The sequence below is a fragment of the Carassius gibelio genome, chromosome A16, assembly GCF_023724105.1.
Source record: "Carassius gibelio isolate Cgi1373 ecotype wild population from Czech Republic chromosome A16, carGib1.2-hapl.c, whole genome shotgun sequence".
Taxonomy (NCBI): Eukaryota; Metazoa; Chordata; class Actinopteri; order Cypriniformes; family Cyprinidae; genus Carassius; species Carassius gibelio.
In genome coordinates, this window is record NC_068386.1 from 5,465,805 (window position 1) to 5,482,030 (window position 16,226).

The 16,226-nt window shown below is 38.1% G+C and overlaps 1 protein-coding gene across 1 annotated transcript; it reads left to right on the plus strand.

Annotated features, from left to right (window-relative positions):
• The first annotated feature begins 1,546 nt into the window (after positions 1–1,546).
• LOC128030409 (ankyrin repeat domain-containing protein 34A-like) lies at positions 1,547–12,590 on the plus strand. Its single transcript, XM_052618014.1, has 2 exons — positions 1,547–1,777; positions 9,067–12,590. The coding sequence occupies exon 2, from the start codon at positions 9,159–9,161 to the stop codon at positions 10,731–10,733; it is 1,575 nt and encodes a 524-aa protein (XP_052473974.1). The 5' UTR covers positions 1,547–1,777; positions 9,067–9,158; the 3' UTR covers positions 10,734–12,590.
• Positions 12,591–16,226: the final 3,636 nt, after the last annotated feature.

Here is a 16,226-nt window from a genome sequence, read left to right on the forward strand (position 1 = left end):
ATTTTTTAAATGTGTTTATAGGATACTTAAAAAATATAAAAGTTGTTTAAATTGTCATTCTAGAATAGCATCAAACATATCAAATATTTATCAAATATAAATCACACAATTCTTCTGATGTGTGTCCATGATTGTTACTTGACAAAGGTTATAAAATAATCAGAGTGAAAAAAGCTTTTTTTTCTTTCTAAAAGTCCAAAAGCACCAATAATTTATCAATGCAGTTCCATTCCCATCTGTTTGGGTGAAACTGCTCACAGCACTATGCTTTTCTGGAAAACCTGAGAACAGTTGAAGTTCAGCCAAAATATGCATTTGTAAAAAAACAAAAAAACAAAAGAGAGAGAGAGAGAGAGAGAAGGAGAGAAAAAAACAATGAAAGGAAAACTAACCATGATATTGCTGACTCACAGCCTCCCCCGTCAAAATCAGAAATTATGTGTGTGAGTATGAGAGACAGAAATTAGGCATGTGCTGATTTCAAAAAGGTAACCTTGTTTAAACAAAACATAACATAACATAAAACCTAAAAACATTAACTGAAGTATTGGGATATAATATTCAAACTATAATTTAAACCTAAACATGTAGAATTAGAGCGCATACTATAACCTTTCTCTCTCTCTCCTGCAGCATGTGCATGTCACCGTGGGAACGCTTCTGTTGGAATCCACTGAATCAGTTGCCATAGAAACAGTGTTCAATAATAGCTATAGTCACTGAATTAGTATTTATGCAGTCTGAGAATTGTTTCACACCCCCTGCTTTCTTGCAGAGAGGGCCTTGATATATATTTAGACCCCAAAAAAAGAAAAAAAAAGTCAAGCAAAAATCCAGATTTGTGTTGAGGGAGAATATGCTCCTCTAAAAATGTGTGTTAAGTGCATTTTAGCTTAAAGGTTAAATTGACCTAATATATGCCTTCTTTACTCTGCAAAGCTGACATGGAGGCTGCATACATGCATTTACAAAGATTGCACAAGTATGTCATTAAAGTACTTCAAAAATAAAATTATGAATATAGAACATGCTAAATTCTAAAATAAATGCTCTGTCATGACAACAACAGGCTGCACCAATGCTGCATCATTTACATTCATAAAAGGGTATTTAAGTGGGTCAAGGCAGGCATATTTTATATTTTGCATGGGTTTAATGCGCCATTGCGCCTTTAAGCAGGAATTTAGAGCCTGCTCTGAGCAGCCTTAACTTGGCAATGCATGTAAAGCGAATACACACAATGCTTAAATGTTTTCATGTATCAAATCACAACAAGCTAAATTTAGTCTATTTCGTAGACAAAACTGTTATTATTATTAAACTCATTTACATTTTCTGCATCAAATTATCTTCATCTGCTTGTGAGAAACAGCACACTATGGCACAGATGCATGGGTGCATAAAAAAATACCAATAAAATAATATAAATCAATAAATAATATCAGGGAATCATACAATGATAAACTTAAAATGATTAAAGAATTGAAATAATCTAATAAATTCACCGCAAGCGGAGATGGTCATGTGCATGTGAACAGTCAGTCAGTCCGTCAGTCAGTGTTTGCTCGGTGAAGCTGGACATCAGTGCGTCTGTGCGTGATCGTGGGAGCCTCGCATCAGCTCACTGCCCACTCCACGCCCCCGCAGAGTCTCCCAAACTCTCGGTCGCGGGAGGAGAGATGATGTGGGGGGTGTAAGACACCGGGATCAGCAGACAGCAGCTGGATTCTCGGGCTAAAATCACCCGCTCTGATGGAGTGAATACCGCAGATACACGGTGAGACTCTGTCAAGATACTATCCTGCAAATGTTGCTTTCAAAATGCTTGTCATGTTTAAGATAACATGTATTATTATTATTTCATTTTAATTTTGTATCATTCTCAACTGAGCGTGGTCATAACTGAAGAGATATATTAACATTCCATTGCACGGTCTTTCTTATTATTTACGCAGCAAACCACTTAGAGCAATATTCGAGTCTTTCGATGTTGTGAAGCATGCTAACGATTTTCTGTTGGCATGTGCGCTGATCAGAAATGGTTGCTGGTTGCTTATTTTAGGTGTGAGTTGGAGGACCGATGTGCATGTGACTGCAGCTGTTCATAAGCCTTTATGAGCGTTCGTTGCGAATTCATGCACCGCAATTCGGATTCTCAGTTACACTGAATGTCTGCTGGCATTTCCTCAAGACGCTTTTTTTTCACTTGACAAAAACTTACAATTTGAGCGTTTATGTGGTGATTGGTGCAAGTTTGCTCTAACAGAAGCTTGAAGTGTGTGTCTGCTGTTTGGAAGTTCATTTGTGGACGCTGAAGCTTTGCGTCAGGCAGAGAGCTGACGTGAATAGACGCCAATTTTGATGCTTTAAGACTAAAAATAGTCCTGAGCTGAAGATATTTGCAGCTGGAGATGTGAGTCGGGTCTGTAACGCTTCAAAATCTGTATCTGCTCCGCTTTGCGAATGACATTCAGCACCGCGGACAGCGACACATATAAAAAGCATTCAGTATGTTTTGAGCAAAATTTCCACTTGCAGAATCAAAACATGTTACTTGTTTATATTAGAAGAAAATAATATCATTGTACTGGAATGAATATGCTGTTAACAAGGTTTTTGAACAGCAATGGCAATACCATGTTTTTGGACATGTACCATGGTAATCTTGGAGTTTATTGAAGCACTGTGTAAATACTATGATGCATACATTCTTTTAGTAGATAAGGTATGTAGGAGAAGCTCACAAAAAATGCAAAAAGATGCCCTAGTCATACTTCACTCCACAAAAGTAATTTTATTTTGCATACAGAAAATGAAGCCTATTTTTAGAATGGTTAGGATTCTTGATTTTCTTGACAGTTAAGTACATCTTACACCCCAGTTCTCATTATTGTAATATAAAATACTAAGTTATGAATGCCATGTGAAAAAAAAGATGTTAAGTTTTTATTCATTATGCTCGTATATTATTTGTTGCACAATTTGTTTCGTTTTTTACAATAAAATAAAATAATTGGACAATATTTTTACTGTTCAATGAGATATCACAATGGTAAAAACAAACATAATGATCCTAAATGCATGATGTATCCCCTATATGTTGGACAGTATATAAATAATCGTATTTCTGCATTGATCACATGAAGTCGCTTTCCTGTCTGCATAAAACCTTTTTTTATTTCTCAGATCTGCTTTTCGAGGGCAGTGAAGAATGCAGTGGTATGCGATTGTGTGCAGTTATGTGAAAGGAGACAGATTGCTCTCGAATTGGAGAATTTCAGTCTCAGCTCTGTAAATCACTGAACACTCAGTCTAGTCAAGTCAAGTGGTTTAGCTGTCATTCATCTCATTAAAGACCAAGTGTAGAAGAAAAATGAACTTGGCACGACATGTAAGGAATTAAAAATGACAGCATGACCTAAACATTCCACAGTAACAATACGGAATAAATGTACAACAGTTCATAGGACATGGCAGGATCGCTTAGGACACTTAGTATGAAAGAGATAATCTCATTGCCCTTCTGCAGGATGGTTCTCTTTGAAGCTGCCAATATGAGTGATGAATTGCCTCAGCGGTTCTGATGCGACTGGGTCAAAGGGTCATCGGTGCAACACTGATGGATGCATTTCACTCAGCTGCTGTAAAAGTGATTGGACCTTCCTCGATCCGTGTGATCTAATGAGGCAAACAGTGGCTCAAAGGCACCACGGCACTCTCGGTGGGGCAATAACGCTTGACTGCGCAGCCCCTTCTAGTCATGGGCCCCAATGTAGCCTTGAGTCACACACACACTGTTGTTCTGTAAAACACAAAGCCAGGGGTGGGGGCTCTCAGAGGCGTGAGATTGAAGACATGCTATTCATTTCCATCTTCTGTCAGGAAAAGCATGGAGAATTAGATACAATTTGTCCCAACTAGACAGCTCGGTATGTCACCTCCCTCCACCCGTGGGGTGCTGAAATGCAGACCCTCTGCAAGTGCTATTCAACATGCTGCAAAATTGGCATGTTTATTTTGGTCATGTCGAATGGCTCTCCACTATACTGATGTGTACACACTCAAAGGTCCATAGGGAATTCTGGAAAGGACAAAAGCTTTGATCAGATGGCACATAAATCCAATTTATCTGTCAGATTCAATCTTTGGGCAGTCTGCTTCTGTCATTTTTCAAATGATTAAAATTGGATGCATTTGTTCAAACAGTGTAGGAAATATCTGATATATTTACACATCAAATATTGACTGGTCATCCTGACATTCTTCAATACATAATGGATGCAAGAGAAAATGAGTAAAGTCAAGTCACCTTTATTTCTACAGTGCTTTATACATAGATTGTGTCAAAGCAGCTTTACAGTGATTAACAGGAAAATAACAGAATCAGTTATGGAAGTCATAAAGCTGCTTGATATGCATCAATAAATCCATAAATCATATTTCTAGTTTCTCTCCAATTATTAAGCATAATCATCTGCAGCATTTGCCTAATGGTTATTTAGCCTGAGTGAATTCCAAACATAGCTGCAAATAAGTTCACTCTTAAAAATAAAGGTTCTTTATTTGCATCAATAGTTCTGAGAAGAACCTTTATCTACAGAATGCAAAGGTTATTGTGGTTTTGTGCCTGTGTTTTATGGGGTTAAAGACAAAACTGATCAAGTGTATACCTTCAATGCAACATAAGTCAATTTGCAAAAAAACATCGGCAAATGTAGTGTTCTCAATCTCTCCCTGAATCGTACCAGGTGTTGCTTGTTTAATCAATCTGTGTATAAATAACAGTTGTGGTTCTAGAGTATCTATAAAGTATGCAAATTACATTAGAGTACAATTTATTATTTACAAATCACAGATGCTGGAGTATGCATATTTTATACATATATCCATATACATTAGCTCTGCTATAAAACCAAAAAAAGCTGTCTACATAGGAAACTGTTTCAACTGTTCAATCTAAATTGAAATGAAAATCACAAAATAAACTGCAATTTAGTTCTTAATATCATAAAACATTGTGAGTTTCACTGTGAAACTGATTACTTGACCAAAGACAAGGGAAACATGAGGAATGTTTTTACAGACCAATGATTAAGCAAAGAACTCTGTAAACTATGTTCACAGACAAGAGGAATAGTATTAAACTTCAAAATAAAGGTCTTGAAATTAACAGATTAATTTAATGCAGTTAGCAGACGCTTTTATTCTAAGCAAGTTAAAATATAGAGCATAAGCTGGCAGCCATATCACCCTGGAGCCCAAGACCGGTTTCCCACTGAAGCTAAGCAGGGCTGAGCCTGGTCAGTACCTGGATGGGAGACCTCCTGAGAAAACTAGGTTGCTGCTGGAAGAGGTGCTAGTGAGGCCAGCAGGGGGTGCTCACCCTGTGGTCTGTGTGGGTCCTTGCGCCCCGGTGTAGCGATGGGGACACTATACTGTCAACAAGCACTGTCTTTCAGATGAGAAGTTAAACCGAGGTCCTGACTCTCTGTGGTCAGTAAAAATCCCAGAAAAGAGTGGAGGTGTGACCTCGGCATCCTGGCTAAATTCGCCCATTGGCCCCTGACCATCATGGCCTCCTAACAATCCCCATATCTGCTGATTGACTTCATCACGCTGTCTCCTCTCCACCAGTAAGCTGGTGTGTGGTGGGCATTCTGGCGCAATATGGCTGCCGTTGCATAATCCAGGTGGATGCTGCACACTGGTGGTGGATAAGGAGAAACCCCCTGACTATGTAAAGTGCTTTGAGTGCCTAGAAAAGCACTATATAAATGTAAGGAATTATTATTATTAAGCCAACAATCACAATGCCAACAATATTATCAGTATACAAAGTCATTTGTTACACACTAACTATGTTTTGGGGGCTTGAAAATGCAAACCTTTGAAAACAAATTTCCACTTGCAGGTTTTTGAATTGTCATTGTCTCGGTTTATTTATTTTTTAAACCTGTTCTCACAGATATGTTTGAATTGGAATCATTTTGACAATGTTTTCATCTAAACGTTTTAAAACGCAAAGTAAAAGCTTTTCCATTTTTAATACATCAGTCATTTAAACATACCCTAAATGAAGACTCCCCCCCCCCATCCACCCTTTTTTCCTTTTTTCCTCTTTAATTCTCTCTGGATCATTTAAAACACACTGGTCACAATGCACATGTCAGGTCAGGATGCATGTAAGGAGGCCTGTGGGTTTCAGCAGGATGATCTCCTGAGAGACGATGTCCGCCACATCTCTCTAGTGAGTCTATCATGGAGATGAGTCATCCATGCTGCACCGTGTGTGTGTGAGACAGGAGATTAACCTCACCGTCTCGAATCCTGGAGACCCCAGTCTCTTAAAGATGGATTTTTTTGCGATTACATTTTCAAAGTACAGTTCTTTTATCAATGTTCCTCTATACTTCCCATAATCAGTATGCAAAAACAGCATTCCTCTTGCTTTTCTGGGCTGAGCTGGCTCAGAAATCACAGAGAATTCCTTAAGAAGGCAGGCAGGAGGAGCAGCTTGGGTTCGGTGGGTGTGTTGGTGTGTTTCAGGAGGATATTAATTCTGCACAGCTTGTACACACTCTTGACGTTCCCAATGTTTTTCACATTGCCAGAGATAGAGTAGGAAGCACTGACTCTATTTCTTGGGGGCTGGTCAATTTTAGGGGTAGTTGTTGAGGTCAAGTTACAATATAATGTAAATATATAAAGGTTTAAAGGAAAAATGTATTTTTCCATCCTCAGGCCATTTCTTTTAAACCACAGATCCTGGCATATGCAGATGATATATGCAGTGTTTTGTAAAGCAGCACTGGGTGCAACACAGGAATCATCACTTCCTAGAGACTGTTTTTATTTATCAGCTATTTAAAGCCTGTCAAAGCACAGGTAAAATGCATTGTATATAAAAATGTCAATTAATTAGGCAATACAATACACGTTTATGTATTTATTTATTATATATTTTTAATGTTTTGTAAAGATGTCTCTTGCTGCATTTTTCAATCAAAAATAGTATTGTAATTGATACAAAGCTGAATCTTCAGTAGGCATTACTCCAGTCTTCAGTGTCACATGATTCTTCAGAAATCTGATCAGATTTGGTGCCCAAGAAACACTGATTATAACCACCAATGTCGAAGCAGTTGCTGCTTTATATTTCTGTGGAAACTGTGATAAATTTTTTTCATAAATAGTTTGTCAAACGTTATAATTATCTATACTGTAATGGGCTGTTATCCATAATGTGTTGTCCTGGGCCTGCATAGGTCTCTGCTTTATAACAGTGCTCAGGAGTGCATGGAGCTAGAGGAAGACAAATAAATCAAACAAATTATATATAGAAGAATATAGGTCTCATTGTCTCCAGTTAATCCGACTGTGAAGGAATATGAACATAAAAAGCAAGAAAATACAATATATAACATGTTCGTTTTTTGACCTTGCGCAGATAATAACTCTCTTAACGTCACCAGCATCCATAGCTGAACCTCCCTGACAACTCTCCGTGACAATACATGATCGACCGCCAACTTAAAGGCAAACCAATTTCATTCACCTTTCCTCCCGGTTTATGTAGCTCAGTTTCTGTTTGAGAAGAGGCAGAGCTTTGTCCTCACAGTGCTTATATCAGTATGCTATGTGACTTTGGGCTCAATGAATTTCAAATTGGTTCAAGCTGATTTTGAAGGATGCAGCATGTTAATTATGCTATTATTGGAATGGATGCCCTCCTGCCAAACCCCCTGTCGTTTGTTCTAATCATCTTACCAAGATAGTTAGTGTAATGATCTGATGGCCTACGTTCCATATAGCTAAAGGATTGCATGATGGGAATGTTTCTGATTGAGGGTGAATGTGCACCCGAAAGCATGGGATATTTTAGGTATTATGATCATGTTTCACATTATAACTAGCACATTTTTTTTTTCAGTCCAAACAAAATCCTGTTCTCTCAAGAACAATTGTTAAGCATTTGAATTATGGTTTATTTACCGTACCTTGCAATTGTAATATATCTGATAACAAATGAAAAATAATTTCAAACAACATAATTTTTGTGTTAGTAAATGCCTGGTATCTGTGTGTAAGATGAATGCATGTCATAAATGATTTGTACATTTGCAGAGCTGACTGAGCTCGTTACATGTCTTGATGCTCTTTGCACCACTCAGGAATTACATTTTCTTTTCTTTACTAGACCATTATCATCTCTCTCCTGCCTTCATTACAGAAAAGACGGAGGGGAGACTGTGTTTAAGAGTACTGGGTAGTACAAGTGTCAGTCCACAAGACACTGTGTTCAGAACACAACCGAGTAAGATGGCAACACCTTACAATAAGGCTGTATACATTCATTTTAGTTAATGCTTTAAGCTCATAGTTAAATGTTACTAGTGAGACAGTATAGATAAATTAGAGAGTTTTGTGTGCTGTGGATAATGAGGTTTTGAATCTGATCAAAATAATTTTAGATTTCAGACTAAAATGTGTCGAATGTTTAAATGTTGGCTTGACAAAGCCTCATTTAAAAAAAGGAAAGAGATAGATAGATAGATAGATAGATAGATAGATAGATAGATAGATAGATAGATAGATAGATAGATAGACAGACAGAAATACAGAAAGACAGACAGACAGACATACAGACATACAGGCAAGCAGGCAGACAGACATTATTACATTACATTATTATTTGTATTATGTCACCTTTACTTCAAAAAAAAAAAAAAAAAAACGTTAATGATAATGCAAAGGTGTTTTGAAATGCAGCGTCTATGGGAGAGATGGTAAATTTTATTGTTCTCTCTTCTGACTGCCGTTATCAGTCTCTCACAATTTTTATCTTTTATTAAAAGTTATGAAAACACTATTGAGAAGTTTTGCTTTTGCTATTTCAGCAAATGGGAATGCAAAAATATATTTGTGGTACTCTCCCATTTACTGCTCTTTAAGTTAACCCAACTATGGTGACTTCCGCTACTGAGAAACCCAGAAATGTGAAAAAGGTCCATAGTCAAATGTAAAACAACCCCCATGATAAATCACTTTTATTTGTTTTCATTCCAGGTTCACCAGAGTCTGAGCTGGGATGTCCCAACAGTTCTGAGGCCGGAGGAGGAGAGGGGTTCTGGGATTTTAGAGGTGGACAGCGAGACATCATGGGTGATGGAGGGGCCTTGCACACAGAGGGCAATGCACTTCTGAAGGCAGTATTCCAAGGTAAACTCCGCCTCACTCGCCTCCTCCTGGAGGGCGGAGCCTATATAAATGAAGGGAATGAGCGAGGGGAGACGCCCATAATAGCAGCCTGTCTGGCGGGATACGATGAACCACAGAACCGGCAGAGGATGGTGCGGTACCTGCTTGAGAAGGGAGCAGACCCGAACATCCCCGACAAATCAGGTCGGACTGCCCTGATGCATGCGTGTGCAGAACAGGCAGGCAAAGAGGTGGTGTCACTGCTACTGGAAAACGGCGCTGATCCCAGCTTGAAGGATTACTCTGGGGCCTCAGCACTTGTACACGCCATCAATAAGGGTGACAGGGATACTCTCCAGGTTCTGCTGGATGCCTGCAAAGCCAAAGGTAAAGAGGTTATCATAATTACTACCGATACATCTCCCTCTGGTACTAAAAAGACCAAACAATACCTGAACTCCCCACCTTCTCCGGGTATAGTGGACAAGCTCTCCCCTGCTTGCATGTCTCCATCTGAGGTGGAGATCCATACCTCTGGCTCTGCCCCCGGTGAGGAGGAGGAAGGTATCTTCAGCTTCGCCATGACTTCAGTACTCCCACTACCCTCCAGCAGACCACAAGGGGAGAGGAGACCACCACCTCGTAAGCTTCTGAAAAGACTCAACTCTGAACCATGGGGTCTGGTGGCTCCTTCTGTTCTTGCTGAGAGAGCAGAGCGGATAGAGGGTGATTTAACAGAGGAGGACAAGTTGGTTTCGGAGATGAATGGGATGACAGTTTCTGGTCCAGGTAGACCTCTCCTGTCCCGAAGGCACAGTATTGAGACCCATGACCCATCTTCTCCAAAGCTGATGGACCGGTCCTGTTCGGAAGACTATGCAGCCTTGTGTGGCTCTTCCTGGGCGGATAAAGTCCATCAGCATCAGTCACTGTATCGTAGAAACACGGCCCCTGAGACTCAGGACAATGTTGCTCAGGCACCGACGGGGATCCGTGGCTTACCACACCCCAAACTCACCCGCATGGAACACTACGAGTCGGACACCCACCTGTGCCCTGCCTCCATCCCCGGATCTCCAGATTCTGGACGTGTCTCAGTGGAGCGCCGCAAGTACAATGCCTCTCCCTTGTCGCTGCTCACCAGCTCTTCTCGAGAGTCTCTGGAGAGCATTCCCAACTCTGTGTCTCCTATCACAATGCGGCGACGTCCAACAGGACTGTTGGAAAGGCGGGGATCAGGCACTCTCCTTTTGGACCACATCTCCCACACAAGACCTGGGTTCCTTCCTCCTCTCAACGTCAACCCTCAGCGACCAATTCCTGATATCCGAGCCAATGGAAAGCCCACATCTCCCGTTCACTCTGGGAGCAAGATCCTGCTGCCGGTTGCGCCAACATCCCCAAAACGTGGACCAGATTTCAAGATGAAGAAGAAACTGATGAGAAGACACTCGATGCAGACAGAGCAGATGAAGCAGCTTTCGACTTTCCGGGAAATCCTCACAGAAAAGGTGATGGAAATGAATGGAGATTGAGGGCAAGAGAGAAGAAAAACAAGAGAGTCGGAGCTGGCCGAGATTTTTCATCACCGGGTTCATCTACATCATCTTTGAGGCAAACCTTCTCTGGTCCAGTTTAGCTCCTTTAGAAATCAATACATACATCAAAAATATGCATTGTGGAGACAAACACATCTGCAAATCCAGACAGTGAAAGAGAAAATGAGTCACGGTCATTCAAGATCATAAAAGGGATCAGTTATTCCCAATTTGGAGACCCTTCTAATGTTATTTATGATTATTCCTTGATCATTAAGAATACTTGAAGATGGACCCATTAGTGTCAATCGAAGTGCTGTTGGTGTTTGAAATTGCTGCAACCCTCAGATAAAAAAACGCACAGATTTTGTGTTCTACAGGTTTCTCTAAGTATTAGCGCTGTTATGGCTATCAGCCTTCTTATTGTTGCGCACTGTCAGATAACAAAAATGCAAAAATCTTACATTTAGGGGGTACAGTTGCTTGTTGATGGGAAGGTAACCCATAAAAGGACCCATTTATACTTTATCTACCCCCAAAATGTGCATATTTGTACCTAAGAATAGTAATATATACACTTTAGTTACTATTTTACATTTTTAGGGGTAAATAAGGTAAAATTATTACAATAAGAGTCCCAATAAGCTGATGTAAACCTAAAAGCACAATTTTGCATGTTTTTTTTTTCTGTGATGATCCTGTGGAATAATTGTGTTAATACTCTTAATATTCCTGATAAAATGCACATCCCTCAACATCAAATGTAGTTCAAAATTTCTCTAAAATTAATTTCTTCTGCCATTACAGAACAGCTAAATTGATTCAATAGTTTCACATTCAAATGTGAGATTAATTTTACTTGTACATAATAGTGCTCAATTCTTTTTAATGCAATATTTATTACTGCGTGATTGTTTTGGACTGAAGGTTAGGAGTTGTAGTCCTTGAAGGATTTTTAATTTGGCAATGACAAGCTTCCTTTTTTTTCCCCCACTGGTAGTACACTAGAGTATCGGAGATGTCTGATAAATATTCCTGTAACAAACAATAGTGTTAGATGATGAACACATTTCTGAAGAAAATTTAATTGCATTATCAAAGTGCAATGAAATACTAGAGGAATCAATTAGCATATAAACATTAAAAAAAGCTATATAACTAAAAACATAATTGTACCAGTTAAACATACTGCATGTTTCAGGGCTTTTGGATGGGTCGTTTATCTTTCTTAAAGTCTTCTAAGTGATACAAAATAAGTGAAGTGCAATTCTTGAAACTCAAAATCCCAAAGAAACTCTACCAAGCCCATCCAAAACCACACAGATCCACCCTGACCCAACTCAGTGGAGGGGAGAGAGACACAGAGCACAGATATTGTGTACATACTGTACAGAATACAAATGTGTCTCAAGCGTTTGAACGTGCAATATTCTATGCTGCCTCAGCACTGATTTCATATTATTATTGTGAATGTGAACAATCACTTGGATGTGTGTCTGTGGTAACATGCTGCAAATAGTTAAAGACGAGCTTGGAGCTCAGTTTACATTCAGAGGAGGAATCTCTGCACAAAATACATGAGAATCAATTTCCCTAAAGAGCTGCAGTGCACAGTGTATCCGTGTCAAACACATAGTTTAACTCAAGCTTATGATGTGAGTGAATTTAGTGCTTCTGCTTTGAGATGTTCTTTACTTGATGTGAATTAAACTTTTAGTGTACTTGAAATGTATTATGAAAACAAAAAGAGGAATATTTTTTTATGCCTGTAGGGTTTTATTCTTGTCATTTTTTATTTTTATTGAAACAAATTTTAATGTTTAATACAGAATTGTTGGTGGTGCATTTTCACTTGGACGTAGCTTTTGTGTTCCAGGATGTTTGTAGGAAATAATATACGAACAGCCGGAGCTCAGTGGCTACAGCAATCTTCCTGAAAACAATGGTGATAAAACACAACTGTCCGACTGAAATCCAGATCTCTGACTACCTAGCTATTTGTAATCCTGGTGCAATTACGAGAATCTTGGCACTTTGCCGTGTATTCATTGATTTTAGCGATTCTCCTCTTTTCATTTAACACACAAGTGAGATAACCGGGAGTTTGATTTGTTTCTAAATGTTTGTATCTAAATATCTCCATTATTTCTGACCTGCTGTACAAAAACATTTAAATGAGTTGAAATTGTGTTCAAGTGTACCTGAAAAGATGTTAATAGTGTAAAGGGTGTTTTAGGTGCTGTACACAATTGACCTCCATCTGTTGTTGGGTAGTTTGAGCCGTACCCCAGTGTTCTGCTCTCCATTCACATAGAAGGGTCACTGTTACACTGTCAGTGCATCATTTAATGGATTATGGATTAACTATTTCTTGTTATTTTGTATGTTTAGTGTGATACACAGGTCAAATGTAGTAAACCAAATAATTTTAAAAAGTATTAAATTATTTAAAACTAAAATCCCTGTTGTGCTACTTCTCTGAGGCGATCATTTTCTTAATATTTGAATAAATGCAAGACTGAATCATTAATTTATCATGAATCTGTGGTTTTCAAGTGGTACATTATGTTTAAGGTTTGTTCTAATAGGGTGGTGGCCAGGAAGGAAAAATTATTCACCAGGAGGTTCTCCAATTTAATATCACGATGGAAAACAACACGCTCGCAGCAAATGTTAGTGGCACGAATGACCTACCACATAACATGTCGTGCCATCTTCTCATCAAGCTTTTGTCGGAGCTTCATGAAGTTAAACATGCTCATGCTAGGCATGAGCCACTCAAAGACCATGATGTAGTGGTCCGGGTCATCCTGCCAGTCCAGGAGTTTAATTATCTGTGAAACGCTGGGGCCCTTACTGGCCATGAGTGTCAGGCCGATCTCTATGGGGAGCCGTCTGGGATGACCAGGCTAAAAGAAAGGACATATGATGCTTAGATGCAGTTGCTTTCTCAGATTAACAATAATATAAGATGTTAGAAACTAAAAACAGTGACCAAGAAGCCATAATATAGAGTACAGGCAACTTACAACTCTGATATATGGCATATCTGGTGTCTTGTCAGCCATTTTCAGAGCCACCTGATCAACAAAACAAGGAATAAAGACTTAGCATGTGCACAGAGATCATTCCTGTCATGAATACTGAACAGGTATGGAAAGTTTTGTAAAAAAAAGAAAGAAACCTTCAGGCCATCCTTGCATCGAGTTCCTGCATGCACATAGCCTCTTTCACCCAGCTTGTGACCGAATTCATATAGCCAAAAAATGTGGTCTATTAAAAGATGAACGAATGTTGAGCATTAATTTTTCATGCATTTCAGAATTTTGAAACAAATTTTGTAATTCTCATAGTATTTATTATTCATACTGTTGTTTGCCTCCTATGCTTCATCTTCTCCAGACGAGCTATCTGGAGTGTGGTTAGAGGACGTCCTGCTCCAGCTGGTCCTCGGGAGCACGGAGGACTTCAGAGGCTGGAGCCTCTCAAAGATCATGAATCTCTACAATTTGCTGTAGAGAAGTCTGATCTAAAAGGGGAATAACAATAATATGGAATCACATAAATAATATGAATGAAATATACTCAAATTAGAGTGGGTCTTCATTTAGGCAAACTGTTGAAAAACTGAGAATGTGTGCATTGTTTTAGATTATGGCAGTAATCGTACCCTTGTCCAGCTCTTCCGACTTGTCCTCTTCAGTCAAACTAACTGGAGTGTGGATGTCCTGATGTTGGAGGACGTCCTGCTCCAGCTGCTCTTCTACAGCAGGGAGGACTACAGAGGGTGGGGGTTCTTGATGATCAAAGACCTCTATAATAGCAATATATATATATATATATATATATATATATATATATATATATATATATATATATATATACTGACAAATAACTTTTTTAGACAATGTAAATCTATTTATTTGTGAAATAAATAAATTCACAAATATTGCCTGATTTGATAATCACACCTTAAGCAATCTTAAGAATCAGAAGTTATTTTATTATCATTGAGATGCTGTTATTAATATTAATAAAAATATCTTTTAATCTTAAATCTAATTTTTTTTGTTTTAATTTTGATTTTAAAGTTTTTTTTGTCATTTTCATTAATTTATGTTTTGTTTTTAAATAAGTTTGCGTAGTTTATTTGTATTTATTTATTTTTGTTCTGGGCCAGTACACAGGAACGCTAAAAGTTTACAATTTTAAGAATCGCTTTAATCTAAACTTATATCATTATGTTTTTACCAAGTCTCAGAAACGATCCTGCAAGGTACCCTTTTTTCAGCTTTAGCCACGTTGTATGTTCCAGCTCTTCGGTGAAAAAAGTGAAAAAGGCGACATCTCCAAAACCTCTTCTTTTTCTCTTGTCTCCTTGCCTCTTTTTCCCTTCATCTATCGCATCAGCACCACCAGACGTTTCATCGAGCCATTCGTGTGTTCGCTCTACTTTAAACACTTTCTTTAGTCGTGAAAACAGTCCCATGATAACAGGTTTTTAACACTCTGAAAACAGAATACTCCAAAACTTCAACTAACAAAATGAGTTAATGAGTTCCAAGCCTTTAAATAGGAATGATTGAAATGCATGACCTGTTACTTTTGAATAATAACATTCATAGCTAATACTATAACAACGTAGGCATGTTATGTTTTATAGACCTATAGGTAACAATTAATTCAAAATAAATAAATACATAAAATTTGTGTGAAGTGAATTTTTTTACATTTCAGAATATCTGTGTGGACTCTACACTAAAATGTTGTTTAATGAATGAGTTGTGATTTACTGTCTGTTGTTTTTCTCATATCAAAATCCACCAACATCTCCTATCACTATCATCAATATCTTTTGAAAAAGGCATTTATACTGTATTCCAGTGCTGGTCAACAGCTCCACAAAATATATTTCCCATAAAAGGACTTAATCATTTATGCATGACACACTGACTCTTTGGTCTTTTGAGTTATTGTATTTATAAAATATGCATTAGAAATGACAAAAAGACTTTAGAAAAAACATGTGGATGTACAATTCTATTTTTAAATTGAATTTATATATATATTCTATTTTAAAATGAGCTCACTATAAGATGCCTTAAAAGTATACTCCTCTTGATTCCAAAAATGTGAAGCACGTGTAAATAGATTATAATTTTACTGGTAGAAGGCGATGTCATTTAACATCAATGAAATAAAATTTTATTGTTTAAACATTATTATTGTATTGTAAATGCAATTTTCCCTTATGGCTGAGTAAGGTTCAAAAGCAAAACAAGCAATGTTTGTTATTAACACTGGGACATGGTATATAAAGTACAGGTATACAAGTATTTTAGTCTTCATTTTTTGTTTATTGAGTTTAATCCTTGTGCGATATAAGGCTTGCTGTTGATGGAGAGCTTGAACCCAAAACTGAACTCAAGCAATAAACAGGGTAAAATATAAAAGTCTTATATTTCTTCTTAAACAAGATGCTTAACCTTT